We start from the raw sequence: 20,674 nt of genomic DNA, 5'->3' as shown, positions 1-20,674 counted from the left end.
CATCAGATTTTCTAAAATCATTAGGGGAAGTGGCAACAAAACGACTATTCACGTTGGTGTGTAGAATATATGAGTCTGGCGACATACCAACTGACTTTCGGAAAAGCATCATCCACACAATTCCGAAGACGGCAAGGGCTGACAAGTGCGAGAATTATCGCACAATCAGCTTAACAGCTCATGTATCGAAGCTGCTTACAAGACTAATATACAGAAGAATGGAAAAGAAAATTGAGGAAGCGCTAGGTGACGATGGGTTCGGATTTAGGAAAAGTAAAGGCACGAGAGAGGCAATTCTGAAGTAACGGCTAATAATGCAAGCAAGGCTAAAGAAAAACCAAGACACGTTCATAGGATTTGTCGACACGGAAAAAGCGTTCGACAATATAAAATGGTGCAAGCTGTTCGAGATTCTGAAAAAAGTAGGGATAACCTATAGGGAGAGACGGGTCATATACAATATGTACAACAACCAAGAGGGAATATTACAGTGGACGATCAAGAACGAAGTGCTCGTATTAAGAAGGGAGTAAGACAGGGCTGTAGCCTTTCGCCCCTACTCTTCAATCTGTACATCGAGGAAGCAATGATGGAAATAAAAGAAAGGTTCAGGAGTGGAATTAAAATACAAGGTGAAAGGATATCAATGATACGATTCACTGATCACATTGCTATCCTGAGTGAAAGTGAAGAAGAATTAAATGATCTGCTGAACGGAATGAACAGTCTAATGAGTACACAGTATGGTTTGAGAGTAAATTGGAGAAAGACGAAGGTAATGAGAAGTAGTAGAAATGAGAACAGCGAGAAACTTAACATCAGGATTGATGGTCATGAAGTCAATGAAGTTAAGGAATTTTGCTACCTAGGCAGTAAAATAACCCATGACGTACGGAGCAAGGAGGACATCAAAAGTAGACTCGCCATGGCAAAAAAGGCATTTGTGGCCAAGATAAGTCTACTAATATGAAATAAGGGCCTTAATTTGAGGAAGAAATTTCTGAGGATGTACGTCTGGAGTACAGCATTGTATGGTAGTGAAACATGGACTGTGGGAAAACCGGAACAGAAGAGAATCGAAGCATTTGAGATGTGGTGCTATAGACGAATGTTGAAAATTAGGTGGACTGATAAGATAAGGAATGAGGAGGTTCTACGCATAATCGGAGAGGAAAGGAATATGTGGAAAACACTGATAAGGAGAAGGGACAGGACGATGGACATCTGCTAAGACATGAGGTAATGACTTCCATGGTACTAGAGGGAGCTGTAGATGGCAAAAACTGTAGAGGAAGACAGAGATTGGAATATGTCAAGCAAATAATTGAGGACGTAGGTTGCAAGTGCTACTCTGAGATGAAGAGGTTAGCACAGGAAAGGAATTCGTGGCGGGCCGCATCAAACCAGTCAGTAGACTGATGAAAAAAAAAAAAAAAAAAATGCGCGGCAGCATACGGCGAGTCATTCTACTGCTTGTCTTCGTGCTTACCAAATCCTGTCTCGAGCAGCAAGATCACGTGATCTCTCTATAGTTGAGAACACTTGGAGCACTGTGGGCAGAAGCCCTCTGACAAGCTCGGGATATGCTGAGTTTCGTCCCATTCGCATAATCCTTCGTGGTACGTCGACCTTCCTTGGTTTAGAGCGTATTTGGAAAGTATCAACAGATGTTAGCTTTATCAGTATGTCTAGTGATTTAAGATTTAGAGTTTAAATGATAAGTAAAACATCCAGATTAGTTCAGTAAAAGAGAGTTGAGATGTAAAACAAAGGAAGTCATTGATTCAGAACTGGTCAGCGCAGGTATAGCGTGCTTTCGTAAGAGGTAAAGAGGAGAGGTTTTTACATATTGATTGTTATCGGTTAGTCTCTACTCATAGTGTTGATAACAGCCATTGACCCCATTAACATTAAAAGTGACACTAACATACAAAAACATTGTTACTTTTATTCTATTTTCATGCTGTAATATGGCACCAAATCTTAAACCTGACAATGGCATAGAAACCGAAACTGCAATAGCGCAGAAAATAGTTCCTAGTTAAAAAGCCAATATTTTATTTAAAGAAATCCTGGAGTATATACAGTTAATCCATTCATAGCGAATAGTTTATTTCATTCAGACATTATAGCTCGTTATGTATTAAGTTTGAGAGCTCTAGCTTCTTCATCTTAACTGATAACAGAAGTACTTTGGTAACTGTGTCGTTATTTTACTAATATAACGATAAGACAGAATGGTCTATTGTCGCAGACATCTGGGAGTAAAAACATTTAAAATTACGCTTACGGAAAAGGTGTATATGTTCGTGCCGTTACTTGGATAAAAGAAAGAAACAAAGCCGGTTGTAGGAACATTCCATGCATCCTTGAATGATGCGCAACATTAAGTACTGCAAAAGAAACGCTGGTTGGGATACTAATGGATATTTCCCATTCAAATTTCAAGGAGCATACAACTATATGTTAAATGTTTTTGTAATTAGTTTTCTTTCTGTCTTTTAGACAAATCATTCCGCAAAGAGTGTAACTGTTTCCTTATTTTAGTTTTAATTTCCAAGTCTTTTTTTCAGAAAGCATGAAACATCAAACAGTTCAATATCGTTCGGTATTCTGTTGCTTTCATCATTGCGCTGATTACTTTCAGACTTGTTTTCCATCTGTTGGTCAGTTTGATTAAAACATTAGTCCATGTCTCATCCTTTGTTTGGCTACGAAAATTTTGCTTAGAATTCATTGGTAAATCTTTTGGAATCCTGTTTTGGCTCTGCTCTCATATGTGGCCATTAACAAATTTTATGTGAGTTCTGTAACTTGGTTCTAATTTTAATGGCTTAAAGACTATGATTAAAACTCCTGACAAACTATAACTATTTATAACATTATGTTCATCACAAATTTTTTGACAATGTAGTCTCTATGATAAACGAACATATTCTTCATAGTGGGGCCCCATCGATAAATTTATCAAAGGAATCTGGAATTTTTCCACTAGCCTTCTTTTTTATTGCCCCACAGCTGTCCGAACCATTAACAACAACAAACATTATTCCATTCCATTGTGGCAGGGTGCTAAAGCATCCACTTTCCAAATATTTCAGAATAAAAACTTACACATTTGAACCAAAAGGAACGGAGACTCCTACTACGAACACGTGGTCATTTATGTAAAGATGACACTTTTCTTTGTTCAGGCTAGGTTATGGCCTAAAATCGGGAACAATTAGAGGAACAAAGTATTACAGCCCAAGTGGAAAAATGGCGCATTGCTTTAATTACCTAATCAAACTGTAAGCTGTGGCCTGCCGCGGTGACCATGCGGTCCTAGGCACTTCAGTCGAGAACCGCGTGACTGCTACGGTCGCAGGTTCGAATCTTGCCTCGGACATGGATGTGTGTGATGTCCTTAGGTTAGTTAGGTTTAAGTAGTTCTAAGGGACTGATGACCTCAGACGTTGAGTCCCATAGTGCTCAGAGCCATTTGAACCATTATCTAAGCTGTGTTCAGTTAATCAATGTGTGGCGCAATGGCGGCAAGAGACAGAGAACAGTTTCGAGTCCCGGTATAGCAGATAGCAGCGGAGAAGTATGTAGGCTAACATCTGCATTACGCATTTGTGGCCATCTAAAATTGTTTCCAAATCAAAATTTCGTACGCTTTTTGTTTCGAAGTTAGTAAGTATTTAAACTGTCATGTACACAGAATGTTATGTTGCAAGCATAGGTATATGGAATTTTATTTCTTTTTAAAATGATTCAGGTGCCACTGATGGTGGGCCTTATGCCGAAAAATCGGTTTTTAAAATTAAATATTTTCACTTGCAACCTAGATGAACAGCAATACCTCTTTTAAGAGATATTACCCAAGCTTTAAGGTACAAGTGTGATGGAAACCATAGAATAAAACCTCAAATATAACATCATAATAGATTTATTTCATTGAGTATCACAATATACGCCATTAACGCTGCCGTCTTTGATAGTTGGCCAAGTTCATCCCAGGATGGCTGCGCTGTAGGCGGCATGGTACGGGGCAACGTAAGCTCCTGAGTAGGGTGCGGCGTAGGCCACGGGGGCTGCGGCAGCGGTGTAGGCGACGGGGGCAGCGACTGCGTGGGCGGTGTAGGCGGCGGGGGCGGCGGCCACGTAGCTGGCCAGCAGGCCGGGGGCCGGCTTGGGGCCGGGGGCGGCCAGGCAGGCGGCCACCACGGCCAGGACGACGATCACCTGCAGGTCCAACACAGGGACTAGCGTAAACACTCTGTTCTTGTGAGCGTGCACTGATATTCACTCATGGAGATACATAGCTATGTAAAACTTGCCCTTAAAGGAAATCCAGTATTAAAACTAGTAAGTTTCAGACCTATAGAATGGTGTTTGTAAAATACGTAAAAAACTAAACCAACTTAAATGTCTCTCATCAAAAAAAGTGTTATTGTCTACCTCTGCTAATTTATATCCTGTTACCTCCAAAGGACTATATACACAATATTGTTATAATCTATTAGTTATATTTGATTCGTTGATGTGCGAGAGTTCACGACTGTTAGTGTTAACACTATTTTAGCCCCACTTCGCATCATCAAGATTCTTTATGAATGATGGATCTCATATAGGTTTCCTCTTTGCTCATCTCCATGAAATGATTACCATATTTCTATATTTCCAGCCAATACGTCCACCACTGTCAACTGTGTTTCATACCCTCGTGCGGACGACACTGTTGAATAACTTCGAGGTTAGCTTTGTATGTTGGGATACAGTCCGCCATCGAAAGGTATTACTGTTATCACTCCCAGCCTCTGTATTTAAATATAGGATAATTCCACTTTCATGCAATTTGTAGGAAATGTCGGCTACAAAGTAAGGTAAAAGGACAAATTATCTCCATAATTCATCATCTGGGGTTGAATAAACTTTGTCGTTATTGTGCGTTAAAAGGTAAATCTCTCAAATACATCCAGAGTGTTTCACTGCGCCTGCCTATTTGGCGTGTTAAGGTGTTGCCATACCCAACTCTTGTATAAACTTTCCCAGCTCATAATAGGTGGACCAACAATTTAACGTGGCCTCTAAAACGATGTTGAAGTAGACGTTCTACTTGTCTACGCATTACTATCGCAAATGACCGACAAAAGCAGAAGACCGTTTCGGGATGGAACACCTAAAGCTTGGATCTGGAGTCTATTACGTACCTAGGCAACTACACATTTCAAACCAATAGGAGGATAAATAAACTTCTAATTAGTCTACCAAGATCTGAAGTTTCTATTCAATGCCTGGTGTCATCACTCTCGCGCACATAGGTGAGAACACCAGACGAATATTGTCTCTGTTACATCTTACGATACTTGCAATGATGATCGAAGTATTTAAAACTTTCTAGAAATATCTGCCGAAGCAGAATATTTGGATATAAAACTTAAGGTTCAGCATTTAGTACTCCAGTGTAACACACACAGTCTGAGAAATCTCATGTATGTGAACTCCAGAGAGAACTGTAAACTAGCAGTTTTAGGAGAGCGAGTACTACCTAACTCACCTGTTTGTACATGTTGCTTCCTCGGTGGCTACTGGTAACCCTGTGGCTGAAACACGCAGTCTCACCTTTATATACAGAGTTTGTGGGCCCGGCGCTCGTCCAAGTCACGTCCTGGAACGTCGATTACGAAGCCGAGGCGACATGAGATTGCGGCGTACGAAACCAGAAGACGGGTTCCCTGTTAGATGTAGTGAAACGTATGGTAGTTCAAATTAGAATATTCCCGCGATCAATATGGTATCTAGTAAACATTGCTTAAATGCTTTAGTTGTTTAGTCCTACATCAATACGTGACATACATACTGCACATCTAGAAAACAACGCATCGTACGGAAAAAAAGAAATTCTGGGTGAAAAGTTAATATTAGTAAAAGAGACAACTGTTTCTCTGTTCTGCCTTACAATTGGCCAAGTCCTAACCACTGGTACCGTGTGGGCGGAGTGTAATTTGATTTTTTGAATAAAAACGCCCCCCCCCCATCCCATCCACGTTCATTGTATACCCGGATTCAACGCCAAAAAATACATACGGTTTACAAAAAAATTGTTTCCCATTCGTCGTAAACGTCAATGTATTCGACAAATAAAACGTGTGCCTGTGTTGGCAATTAAGAACATACACATCTGATTCATCATTTCATTTACGATGTAAATATAAACCATTGTGATGCAACGGTTGATATTTTTTGATATATATTTTAGTACCACAAATTAGGTAGTACAGTACAATATGGTTAGCCAATATGGTATCTGATTAGAACCCACGTTTAGCATAGTACAGGAGTAGCGGCCTGGATGTACTATTTTTCTATTTCCATGTTTGTGTGTCAGTGAGTCCCCTTATCTCTCACTTCTGAGTGGCTGATGCTAATGCGTTCACATTGCTTGAGGCCGAAGGCCAATGTGGAGGCTGCCCTTCTGGCTTGATCCACTCACTCTGTGAGCAGACAGGTGGCCGCTCCTTCAGCATGGTCCGACAAGGAACATGGAGTGTTGGGTTAAATGGTTATCGTGAGCTCCAACTTCAGACAGTTTTTGGAGCCCCTTAGGCAGACAGCATTCAGGGCAGGAAAGAAAACCAATGCACACTCGGTCATCAGCAAGTTGAGCCTCACGCTTGTTTCTTAGGTCCTGAGGTCATCCTCAGATCACACAGGCGAAGGTAGTGAAGGATTCTGGCCTTGAGCGAGTGATGCAAGCATAGTTCGCAATACTCGCAATACATAGCTCTCTTCCCAGAGCCAACCGTGGTCGTTTCATTCGGATGAGAGGAGTGTCTCAAAAAAAGGCTTCACCCATTCTGCCCTGTTCTTGGCTGAAGATTGTTTATCCTGCGTTATTGGGTGGGGAATTCTGGGTTTCACCTCGACAGGTCAGCTGTGCACCACACACAGAAAGCAGCTACTTGAGTAACGGGTTACTTGTGGAGGACACTTGGTCGCTTTCTCGGATAGGAATTAGGTTGAGGCTCTCCGGAGAACAGCCATCAGACGACTCGAAGATAAAGAACTCTTGCGGTGTTCAGAGTAAAAACACTTCGACTATAAAAATTTTATGAGTATGTTCATGACAAAGGTACCTAATTTACTTCCCTCTATAAAACATATCACTCTCACATTACTCTCGTGGCCAAGACATGGCTGTAGCCCAAAGCAGAAAGCTCTTAGACATTTAGCATTTGACGGAACAGTCATCGAAAATACAGATTAGACATCATAGAAGGGGGTGTATTCATTGCTGTTGACAAAAACATTGTGTCTTTTGACATCGAATTTGACTAAGACAGGGAAGTTACCTGGCTATTTGTAACAGGTCTAGGTGAAGGCAAGTTAATTTTCATGTTGATACCAGCCACCCTATTGTGCTGTGACGGAATTAGTCAGTCTAAGAATGTAGTACAGGAATAGCCAGATAATGCAAAATTAGTTGGAGGTATATTTAACCTACCGAGTGTAGTCTGGGACGACTATGGAATCGTTACACAGGATGCAGACAGACAGTCTTCTTTTGAAATGTTTTCTGTAAACTATCTTGAGCACATAGTGCGTCAGCCCATAACGTATGGAACCTAATCGACGATGTCATTACAGAGACAGGGTTTAGTGACCATGACGTTATCACAGCGACTTTGATTACTGAAGTTAGTAAATCCTTTAAGAAGGCTTCCAGAGTATTGTTCTTAGAAAGAGCAGATAGACATGGCAAGGTGTTAGCATCACACTTACCCAATGAATTGACGCCATTTAGTTCCAGTTCGATGGACGTAAACGAATTATGAGCAAAGATTAAACAGATGACGTATCGTACTCAGGAAACGTATGTACTATGTAAATGGATTAAGGACAGGAAAGAACTTCCGTCTTTTGATTCGAAAATTTCTGAGCCAGCAAAAGCAGTTGTACTCGAGGTTCAAAAGAGAACGATCAAATGACGGCAGTAAAAAGTTAATAAAAATTCGTACGTCTGTAAAAAGAACTATGCTTGAAGATTACAAGAACTACTACGGTCATACCTTAGCGAAAGATTTTGCCGAGGACCAGAGAAAGTTCAGGTCCTAAGAAAATCGCTAAATGGGTCTAAGGGTACTCTCCAATCAATCGTTGACCACACTGGTGTGGCAGTAGAAAGCAATAAAAGTAATGTCGAATTTTTAAGTATCGCAGTTAAGAAATCCTACCAACAGGAGAATCGTGTAAACATACCGTCGTTTGAGTACCGCAGTGACGTCTGTATGGAGGACTAAGTAATAAGAATCCCTGGTGTTGAAGAAAGTGTTGACAGCAAGTAAGTTGCCAGGTCCAGTAGTAATCCACATAGCGTTTTACAAACAGTACGCTGCATTTATTGTGAATCTCTCACCCACTGCATAGTCCCATTCGACCGGTACAAAGGCGCAGGTGACTCCTGTATATAAGAATGGTAAAAGGACTGATCTAAAAAATTACAGACCAACTTCTGATCGCTGCACAATTCTTGAACATATTTTCAGTTAGAATATAATACATTCCCTTGAGAGGGATAAACATCTGTCCACAGTTTAGCAGAGTTTTCGAAATCATCGCTTGTGTGAACTCTGCTTGCCCTTTTCTCACATGTCACCCTACGAACTATTGATGGGGGCAACAGGAGAATTCCATATACCTAGATTTCCGTGGAGCATATGACAGAGTGCTACAGTGACGACTATTAACGAAGGTGCAAGTGTGCAAGTATACGGAATAGGCTCCCTGTTTTGTGAGTGGCTCGAAGAACTCTTAATTAACGGAACGCAGTGTTCCGTTCTCCATGGTGAGTATCATCGCCAGGAGTGTCGCAGGGAAGGGTGGTAGAACCGCCGTTATGGCGGTTATGATTGATAAGTAGGAGTCTGCGGCTATTTGCTGTTTTGTGTGGGAAGGTATTGTCACCTTGATTGAATGCAGGAGGATACAAGATGACCTAGACAAATTTATATCTGTGTAAGTAGGCTGTTTAAGTTTTTTTATTGGTAACGCCGCCGCCACGTAGCGCTCTGTATGAAGATCACTGGCTGTGCCATGTGCAGTCTGTGGCTGGTTTGCATTGTTGTCTGCCATTGTAGTGTTGGACAGCGGCAGCTGGATGTTAACAGCGCGCGTAGCGTTGCGCAGTTGGAGGTGAGCCGCCAGCAGTGGTGGACGTGGGGAGAGAGATGGCGGAGTTTTGAAATTTGTAAAAGTTGGTGTCATGAAGTGATATATATTATGACTACTAAGGTAAATACATTGTTTGTTCTCTATTAAAATCTTTCATTTGCTAACTATACCTATCAGTAGTTAGTGCCTTCCGTAGTTTGAATCTTTTATTTAGCTGGCGGTAGTGGCGCTCGCGGTATTGCAGTAGCTTGAGTAAGGAAGATTTTTGTGAGGTAAGTGATTTGTGAAACGTATAGGTTAATGTTAGTCAGGGCCATTCTATTGTAGGGGTTACTGAAAGTCAGATTGCGTTGCGCTAAAAAAATATTGTGTGTCAGTTTAAGCACAGTCTTGTATAAATTTTTCTAAGGGGACGTTTCAGCTAGTGTCATGAATGACAGCTAGATCGAAAAATAGATAAATCTTGTTAATACAGATGAGTGGCACAAACAATCCCACAGTGTTGGAATGCAGCATTGGTTGGGTGCTACTTAATTGTCTATGGCAATATGGGAGGTAGTAGAGAAGGCGAATTATCAATTTATGTTTATTGTAAGAATTTTGGGAAAGTGTGTTTCGTTCGTAAAAGAGACCGCGTATACTACACTAGTGCGACCCGATTGTTCGGTATCCGCATCAGGACGGATTAAAGGACGCGATCGAAGCAATTATCGGGTTGCTAGATTTGTTACCGATACGTTCGAACAGCCCGAAAATTTTACGGAGATGCTTTCGGAAGCCAATTAGGTATCACTGAAGGGAAGACGACGTTCTTGTCGAGGTAAGATTAGAAACTGGATAATCTTTTGTTTCGTCGGTCTCAGTTGTAATAATATGCAATTATTCCTTCATTGGTTACTGTTTTGCGGCTGATACTCTCACTCTCAAACCACACACCTAAAATTAAAAAGTACATGTCATACAACAATGTTTACATGGAGTTTGCGTCTCCATATTACAAGCACATATATACTTATAGACATACCTTCTTATTAAACGTAACTATTCATAAAATATGGTACCAAAAGGCACTAATAACTTCTGTACAAAACGTCAAACAGTGGGTAACAAGCACGCTTACTGACATTAGCCTATGTATCTACTATTGCACCTAATACAACAAAATTGTCAAATATTACTTTCAGTAGTCAACAAGACATATGGCTATCCATTAGTATTCTATGGTGCTGCCGCACCCATTGTCTTTTATTGATAACATTTTAAAAGAGAGAAAACTATAAATTTTGTACCATTAGACAAATTGTTAACAATTAAGTTTTAAAAAATAACATAGTATTCAGAAGAAAATATGATTTTTACGTTACAGGGAATGTTAAAGATTTTGGTTTACAAGGCAACATAGGATCCACAATAACATACGACTCTGCGTACCCTCCTCTGTACAACACTGTATTTTCAGTGAGATTTTCACTTTGCAGCGGAGTGTGCGTTGATACGAAACGTCGTGCCAGATTAAAACTGTGTGCTGGACTGAGAGTCGAACTCGAGTACTATGCCTTTCGCAGACAAGTGCGCAACTTTTTTTTTTTCCTTATCTGATGTTGTTTGTAATCTTCCAGGAGTGCTAGTTCTGCAAGGGGTTCGCAGAAAACCCTCGGTGTCGTTTGGAAGGTAGGAACCGAGGCACTGGCAGAACTGAAACTGTGAGGTTGAGTTGTGAGTCGTGTTTGGGTAGTTCAATAGGTAGAGCACTTGCACACAAAAGACAAAGGTCCCGAGCTCGAGTCTCGGTACGGCACGCAGGTTTAATCTGCCAGGATGTTTAAACGCTGTATTTGTATTGCAGGCTACAGTACCAAGAACTACTACCTTCTAAACATGGAATCAATGCTAAAAATTAAAATATGCTTTTTTATTGTAAGTTGTCTATATACTGTTAGAAATGAACTGAGACGAAAGGCATAAAACGGTTATACATTTTTCAAATTACGTGAGGTTATAACAATTGTTTACAAACCCACAGTTCGCAATAAATAAAGAGCCTATTACAACTAACATATCCTATCATCTATCGTACAAGTAACTGTTAATACACGTTAAAAGATTACGCATGGACGCAACTTACGCACACTGGTAATACAACAACACACAACTCTGGCTCTGAAAGCGAGTAACCTTAAGTCCTGATGACACGACATTTTAGTGGCCAGTGCGTACCTTTTGATACAATGCCTGGGTTGTAGAACCTAACACCTTACCACGTTTTGTATCATGAGCTAAACATTTTCTTCTTAAAACAAAATCACCTGTTGCTTAGAGGATGTCAACAATAAAATATGAACGTGTTATAAGAATGTAGTGGATGTATGTATGCAATTATGCCAAAAATATTGTTGCAACTGCACTTTCCTAAATTTCAATACATAAATAAAGCTATTATATACTATGGATATTCGTGCGATATGGCGCCATATGTTATAGCACGTTGAAATGTATAAGAATAGTTATCCTTAGTGTAACATAGCCTACTGTATAGCTGTCCTATGTTTTAACACCCAGCTCGAGATGTGCGCTCAAACCCCCCACCCCTTATATTTACGGTGCTAGCTCCTATGTACCAGGAATATTACAAGTCATGTGTTGCTTATAAGCTGATGTGAATATACATTCAAATATAAATGGCTACTGTATAGAGATATTTTTACTTATTTATTACATGGCACAATCAAACAACAAAACTAGATAATAAATCACATGTAATTCAGACATGAAATTGTATTTACAATGTATAGCGTGTACATATATGCGATGTGAAACTGATAGCTTAAGTGCTGGTGAAGTGTTAAGGCATGGTCGTATCTACGGGTTAGTCTCAGCCATTGATCCCGTACCACGCAAGTGTGGCTCCTACACATACCAACATATTTATCTGTTCCTAACAAATGGAAAAACTCATACACCGTAGTAAGGGCTGCCTCGCAGTTTGGTATGGCTATATTCATTACTGTATCATAAAGAACTGCTGAGGCAATTTAAACATCAACTCGTAAAAGTATAAAATGACGTCACACACATGTGAAATTTTTTACAAGTACTGATCATCTACGAATTACACATTTTTTGTGATCCATGTCCACAGTCAGGTTCATGCAGTGGATGCAAACCCTGCACCACGTCAAACGGTACTTACAACTTGGAATGTCCAGCTCACAACATATCTTTGAGCAATAACCATCGCGTAACAGTACGTTACTTTACTATAGTATATGAATCACACTTCATAAATTGTAACATATGTTTGAGAACTTTAAAAAATCTGCTGTACCTAAATTCCGCTCGGTGATTTAACAGTTTAGCCGGATTTTTTTCCTTTACCGCATCTGCTGCCAACTCTTCGATGATATATAATTTGGCCCCGTTTCCTGCCCTGTGTAATTTGCTCGATGTATACGCTGTGGCACCTGGAATACACTCGTCAGTTCTTAACGGCTGTCCGTAGTCCTTCCTGTCCGATGGACTGATGTGCTATTTGCATCGTACCTCAAAAGTCATGACCGTCTGCTATGTGCAGAATTCATTATACGTACCACATTGTAATTTGTAGACACCAGAAGTCTCGCATTTACTTTAGTTTTTGTCCTCGGCTGGTATACCAAGAATTTGTCTTAGTGTGTTCTTTAATACACCCAACGTTCTTTACGCAATATTGCATTTGTTTGAGAATGCAGAAACAAGTTAATCTCTTTACTAAGCACACACTTCATTTATTTATGCTTCGGTAGAGATTGATTACAACTCTGGATCTGTAAGCGTTGGCAACAACTGCCTGATAGAACGTCCTGAATTCGATGCGTATCTCCGCCTCATCCAGTAGCAATTTCCATAAGCGTGCTACCATTGCTTTGAAGAACGCTATTTTGTGATGTAGAGGACGGTTAGAGTTATTGTAGGTAACCATGTCCGCATGTGTCGATTTCCTGTAAATTGTTGTTGTTGTGGTCTTCAGTCCTGAGACTGGTTTGACGCAGCACTCCATGCTACCCTATCCTGTGCAAGCTTCTTCATCTCCCAGTACTTCTGCTACCCACATCCTTCTGAATCTGCTTAGTGTATTCATCTCTTGGTCTCCCTCTACAGTTTTTCCCTCCACGCTGCCCTCAAATGCTAAATTTGTGATCCCTTGATGCCTCAGAACATGTCCAACTGACCGGTCCCTTCTTTTTGTCAAGTTGTGCCACATACTCCTCTTCTCCTGAATTCTATTCAATACTTCCTCATTAGTTATGTGACCTACCCATCTAATCTTCAGCATTCTTCTGTAGCACCACATTTCGAAAGCTTCTATTCTCTTCTTCTCCAAACTATTTATCGTCCATACATGGCTACAATCCATACAAATACATTCAGAAATGACTTCCTGACACTTAAATCTATACTTGATGTTAACAAATTTCTCTTATTCAGAAACGCTTTCCTTGCCATTTCCAGGCTACACTTTATATCTTCTTTACTTCGACCATTATTAGTTATTTTGCTCCCCAAATAGTAAAACCCCTTTACTACTTTAAGTGTCTCATTTCCAAATCTAATACCCTCAGCATCACCCGACTTAATTCGACCACATTCCATTATGCTCGTTTTGCTTAAGTTGATGTTCATCTTAAATCCTCCTTTCCAGATACTATCCATTCCGTCCAACTGCTCTTCCAAGTCCTTTGCTGTCTGATAGAATTACAGTGCCGGCAGCGGTGGTCTCGCGGTTCTAGGCGCTCCGCCCGGAGCCGCGCGACTGCTACGGTCGCAGGTTCGAAACCTGCCTCGGGCACGGATGTGAGTGATATCCTTAGGTTAGTTAGGTTTAAGTAGTTCTAAGTTGTAGGGGACTGATGACCACAAATGTTAAGTCCCAAAGTGCTCAGAGCCATTTGAACCATTTTTTTTTATTACAATATCATCGGCGAAACTCAACGTTTTTATTTCTTCTGCATGGATTTTAATACCTACACCAAATTTTTATTTTGTTTCCTTTACTACTTGCTCAATATACATGTTGAATAACATTGGGAAGAGGCTACAGCCCTGCCTCACTCCCTTCCCAACCACTTCTTCCCTTTCATGTCCCTCGACTCCTATAACTGCCATCTGGTTTCTGTACAAATTGTAAATATCTTTTCGCTCCCTGTATCTAACCCCTGACACCTTTAGAATTTGAAAGACAATATTCCAATCAACACTGTCAAAAGCTTTCTCTAAGTCAACAAATGCTAGAAACATAGGTTTGCCTTTCCTTAATCTTTCTTCTAAGATAAGTCGTAAGGTCAGTACTGCCTCACGTGTTCCAACATTTCTACGGAATCCAAACTGATCTTCCCCGAGGTCGGCTTCTACCAGTTTTTCCATTCGTCTGTAAAGAACTCGCGTTAGTATTTTGCAGCTGTGGCTTATTAAACTTTCAGTTCGTTAGTTTTCACACCTGTCAACACCTGCTTTCTTCGGGATTGGAAGTGTTATATTCATCTTGAAGTCTGAGGGAATTGCGCCTGTCTCGTACATCTTGCTCACCAGGTGGTAGAGTTTTGTCAGGACTGGCTCTCCCAAGTCCTTCACTAGTTCCAATGGGATGTTGTCTTCTCCCAGGGCCTTGTTTCTACTCAGGTCATTCAGTGCTCTGTCAAACTCTTCACGCAGTATTGGATCTCCCATTTCATCTTAATCTACGTCCTCTTCCATTTCCATAATATTGTCCTCAAGTACATCGCCCTTGTATAAACCCTCTACAAACTCCATCCACCTTTCTGCTTTCCCTTCTTTGCTTAGAACTGGGTTTCCATCTGAGGTCTTGATATTCATACAAACGCTTCTGTTTTCGTCAAAAGTCTCTTTAATTTTTACTGTAGGCAGTATCTACGTTACCCCTAGTGAGATAAGCCTCTACATCCTTACATCTGTCCTCTACCACCCCTTCTTAGCCATTTTGCACTTCTTGTCCATCTCCTTTTTGCCTGCTTTATTTACTGCATTTTTATATTTTCTCCTTTCAACAGTTAAGTTCGATATTTCTTCTGTTACCCAAGGATTTCTACTAGCCTTCGTCTTTTTACCTACTTGATCCTCTGCTTCCTTCACTACTTCATCCCTCAGAGCTGCCCATACTTCGTCTACTGTATTTCTTTCCCCCATTACTATCAATTGTTCCCTTATCCTCTCCCGGAAACTCTATACAACCTGTGGTTCTTTCAGTTTTTCCAGGTCCCATCTCCTTAAATTCCCACCTTTTTGCAGTTTCTTCAGTTTAAATCTACAGTTCGTAACCAATAGTTTGTGGTCAGAGTCCACATCTGCTCCTGGAAATGGCTTACAATTTAAATCCTGGTTCCTAAATCTCTGTCTTACCGTTATATAATCTATCTGATACCTTTTAGTATCTCCAGGGTTCTTCCATGCATACAATCTTTTTTATGATTCTTGAACCAAGTGTTAGCCCTGATTAAGTTATGCTCTGTGCAAAATTCTACCAGGCGGCTTCCTTCTTCATTTCTTAGCGCAATCCATATTCACCTACTATGTTTAATTCTCTCCCTTTTTTTACTCTCGAATTCTAGTCACCCATGACTATCAAATAGTCGTCTTCCTTCACTGCCTGAATATTTATTTTATCTCATCAAACATTTCTTCAATTTCTTCATCATCTGCAGAGCTAGTTGGCATATAAACTTGTACTAGTGTAGTAAGCGTGCGCTTCGTGTCTATCTTGGCCACAATAATGCGTTCACTATGCTGTTTGTAGTAGCTTACCCGCACTCCTATTTTTTTATTCATTATTAAACCTACTCCTGCATTCTACATATTTGATTTTGTGTTTATAACCCTGTAGTCACCTGACCAAAAGTCTTGTTCCTCCTGCCACCAAACTTCATTAATTCCCACTATATCTAACTTCAACCTATCCATTTCCCTTTTTAAATTTTCTAATCTACCTGCCCGGTTAAGGGATCTGACGTTCCACGCTCCTATCCGTAGACCGCCAGTTTTATTCCTCCTGATAACTACGTCCTATTGAGTAGTCCCCGCCCGGAGATCCGTATGGGGGACTATTTTACTTCCAGAATATTTTACCCAGAGGAAGACTTCATCATTTATCCATAAAATAATGCTGCATGCACTCCGGAAAAATGACGGCCAAGGTTTCCCCTTGCTTTCAGCCGTTCGCAGTACCAGCACAGCAAGGCCGTTTTGGTTAATGTTGCAAGGCAAGGTCAGTCAATCATCTACACTGTTGCCCCTGCAACTATTGAAAATGCTGCTGCCCCTGTTCAGGAACCACGCGTTTGTCTGGCCTTTCAACAGATACCCCTCCGTTGTGGTTGCACCTACGGTACTGTCATTTGTATAACTGAGGCACACAAGCCTCCCCACCAACGACAAGGTCCATGGTTCATGGGGAAGGTCCTGTAAATTACAAACCCTAAGCTATTCTCTTTTGTGGAGACCGTGTGATTTTCTCATCCACTTCATGTTTTATTGTGTATACAACATTCATGTGACGCGAATTATATATCGTCTTCAAACTGTCCACGGTTTGTACTGTGTCGTCTACAAAATACAGCTTCTTTGTCCCGCAATTCTTGATTCTATCGGAAAACCTTCATTTCTAGCGCCTTTGTATAAATGTGCGCCATGAGACCGCATGAACAGTTACCCATCGATAGACCGCACGAAACTCTAAATACTAAATTTCACCAACCGTGACCCGCTGCTAAAATTTACTTCCTCTGCACTCATTCTCCTATGGCGGAAGAGATTTTCTCTTATTATGCTCACTGTATCATTAGTGGGAACATTAGTATACAAATTCAAGGTGTATCATGCCATTAACACATCGACTGTTATTTGTAACTTCTTCGCATCATTCGGAAGGGATAAGCTGCTACGAACGCTGTAATATATGTGTAAACTACCTGTAAAGCATATCGTTAACATTTCTGGTAATGTAAAATTTACATTTTTTTAATTGTTAAAATTATTAAGAATAAATGACAATGGGTGCAGTAGCACCATAGAACACTAAGAGACAGACAGCCACATCCGCATGCACATATTTATGAGAGCGGAAACTAGCAAGATGTTCTGTTGACTACTGAAAGTAATATATGTCAGTTCGGGTATGTCAGTCAGGTGTAGTAGTGGACACATAGTCTGATAACAACGAGAGTACTTGTTGCCGACTGTTTAACTTTTTCTACAGACGCTATTCGTGCTTTTTGGCACCTTGTTGCATGAGCAGTTGCGATTAATAAAATGTCTGTAAGCATATAGGTACCTGTAATATGGAGATGCATACTCTATGTTTAACATCACTGTACGACATCTACTTTCAAAGATTAGGTTTGTCGGTTGATAATAGGCGTGTCATTTCGAAACCGGTAAACACTGAAGCAAAAATTACATATTAATGGAACAGGGTCGGACGAAATAAAAAAAATCCAATAGCATCATGGACATTTTATATTATTACAATTGTTGTGGTTTGTTCTCCAACGGTAGTTGCTGGCGCAAGAGTCACGGTGGGTAGATGAAAAGCCACACAGAAATCAGTCACCCTGATGGTAAAGTTCGATGGCGACCACTGAACTGAATCATTCAGATGGTTTGGGGATTCACCACAATAAACCCCGAATAGAACAGAAGCATAAAACAATATTACCATACAGCTAGGTTTCTTTCTCGTTATTTCAATCTGTAGCTATAGAATTTGGACTCTAAAGCCACATTTGTAACACTCAGGTAACGTCTGAACATCAGCATCAATGGTCAGAACACAAAGAATTACATTTACAGAATCAAATGTTTCGGTTCTCAATTGCCGAATGAGGAACACTCCAAGTTATCAACTACAGTGGCATGAATAAACTTTACGTATTTTAAGCATTGAATCCGAATTTCCAATGAAAATTCGGCGATGCTATTTAAAAATACCAAACTGACCTAGTCTACACGAGAGTGGTGGTTACGAGATAGCCATTTTTACACTGGGAAGATGTTCCCTTTGCTAATTCTAGCTTTCCATCTAGAACATTTTTATCATACGAAGCGTCATTTTCGAGAAAGGTAGTTATCTGAAGTTAAAACGACATTCTCTGTACACGTAACTAAATTAAAGGAGCCGCCGCGTTTCTCGGTGTGCGCGTGAAGGCTAGTGTCTGAAGCTACCGTAGGAATTATGATACGGTTTTCACTAATAAAATTATGAGGAAGGTTTTGTAAGTATAATTTATAATCATTTCATGCAAATTAGATGAACTTTTTCAATTTATATTCCAACACCGCCTTTTTCTATCTCTTTGTGCTAATTAATCACAGGCCGTGTTGCAGGGATTCTGGTACGCTTTTCACAGATTGGCAATGAACATTTGTGAATGTAGTCTATTACCGCAATAGCAACCAAGTCGCCATCCTGTAGACAGTTAGTGCTAACCGTGTGAAGCTGCGACGTGTTGCTAGTACTTTACTAACTGAAGATATTTAGTAGTCTCGTAATCCTCGAAGAGTATTAGCGGTGTACTGTCTGGGTTCACAGTCACGTCGACGGAATATGTAAGCGAAACGCTGCAAAGCAATATGAAATGTAACGAGCTCCAAAGTACGGTAGTAGGGAAGGCGAAAGGTCGACTTCCGGGTGTTGGGTGGGTTTCAAAAAGGTGAGATCTTCAATGCTGGCCGTGCTTAAAAACCTTGTGCCAACCACCTGCGTCCTATGTAAGAACATTTGGAGCACCTTGCATTTTATTTCCTCATGCACTAACTCAGCTAATTAGTCGTTCTCATGATTAAAGTGGGCAGATAAGTTTCGCTCATGTGGATAATAAAATTCATTGATTATATTATCTTCAAAAGTGACACTGCCCTTCAGCAACTTCATTTTTATGCTTTCTGATGTCATAGTATAGCACCAAGTATTATGCTTGATAGTGACACATACACTGAAATCCCAGTAGCACAAAAAATAATGTATAGTTAAAAATAAAATAAAAAATGTCATTTAAAGAAGATTTTTAGAGGCTACGGTGTTAACACACTCATACAGATTGATGTGAGACTTTAATATATAGCATTCATTAAGAGAAAACATGATTTTTGAGCTACGACAATGACGGCTTGGCTGCGTTGTGATGAAATATTTGGTCGTAATGCTAGATGAGTTGCACAAAAATAGAGAACAAAATCACTCTGAAGAGGACTATTTCACAACAGAGGGTCTATACAAGGGCGATGTACTTGAGAACAATATTATGGAAATGGAAGAAGATGTAGATGAAGATGAAATGGGACATACGATACTGCGTGAAGAATTTGACAGAGCACTGAAAGACCTGAGTCGAAACAAGGTCCCCGGAGTAGACAACATTCCATTGGAACTACTGACGGCCTTGGGAAAGCCAGTCCTGACAAAACACTACCATCTGGTGAGCAAGATGTATGAAACGGGCGAAATACCCTCAGACTTCAAGAAGAATATAATAATTCCAATCCCAAAGAAAGCAGGTGTTGACAAATATGAAAATTTCCGCACAATCAGTTTAATAAGCCACAGCTGCAAAATACTAACACGAATTCCTTACAGACGAATGGAAAAACTGGTAGAAGCCGACCTCGGCGAATATCAGTTTGGATTCCGTAGAAATACTGGAACATGTGAGGCAATACTGACCTTACGACTTATCTTAGAAGAAAGATTAAGGAAAGGCAAACCTACGTTTCTAGCATTTGTAGACTTAGAGAAAGCTTTTGACAATGTTGACTGGAATACTCTCTTTCAAATTCTAAAGGTGGCAGGGGTAAAATACAGGGAGCGAAAGGCTATTTACAATTTGTACAGAAACCAGATGGCAGTTATAAGAGTCGAGGGACATGAAAGGGAAGGTGTGGTTGTGAAGGGAGTGAGACAGGGTTGTAGCCTCTCCCCGATGTTATTCAATCTGTATATTGAGCAAGCAGTAAAGGAAACAAAAGAAAAATTCGGTGTAGGTATTAAAATCCAGGGAGAAGAAATAAAAACTTTGAGGTTCACCGATGACATTGTCATTCTGTCAGAAACAGCAAAGGACTTGGAAGAGCAGTTGAATGGAAAGGACAGTGTCTTGAAAGGAGGATATAAGATGAGCATCAACAAAAGCAAAACGAGGATAATGGAATGTACTCGAATTAAGTCAGGTGACGCTGAGGGAATTAGATTAGGAAGCGAGACACTTAAAGTAGTGAAGGAGTTTTGCTATTTGGGGAGCAAAATAACTGATGATGGTCGAAGTAGAGAGGATATAAAATGTAGACTGGCAATGGGAAGGAAAGCGTTTCTGAAGAAGAGAAATTTGTTAACATCGAGTATAGATTTAAGTGTCAGGAAGTCATTTCTGAAAGTATTTGTATGGAGTGTAGCAATGTATGGAAGTGAAACATGGACGATAAATAGTTTGGACAAGAAGAGAATATAAGTTTTCGAAATCTAGTGCTACAGAAGAAT

General features: G+C 40.3%; 1 protein-coding gene across 1 annotated transcript in view; it reads right to left on the bottom strand.

Annotated features, from left to right (window-relative positions):
• Positions 1 to 3,959: 3,959 nt before the first annotated feature.
• The window catches only part of LOC126281701 (vitelline membrane protein Vm26Ab-like), a 30,637-nt gene continuing 13,922 nt past the window's right edge, over positions 3,960 to 20,674 (bottom strand). The window contains exon 2 of the mRNA XM_049980875.1: positions 3,960 to 4,227. Coding sequence (XP_049836832.1) covers positions 3,994 to 4,227 — 234 coding nt within the window. The 3' untranslated portion in view covers positions 3,960 to 3,993. The remainder of the gene's footprint in view (positions 4,228 to 20,674) is intronic.

This window comes from Schistocerca gregaria, chromosome 7 (assembly GCF_023897955.1).
Source record: "Schistocerca gregaria isolate iqSchGreg1 chromosome 7, iqSchGreg1.2, whole genome shotgun sequence".
In the NCBI taxonomy this organism is placed as follows: Eukaryota; Metazoa; Arthropoda; class Insecta; order Orthoptera; family Acrididae; genus Schistocerca; species Schistocerca gregaria.
The sequence above is the reverse complement of the archived record's forward strand: the minus strand, read 5'-3'. Positions and strand labels throughout refer to the sequence as shown.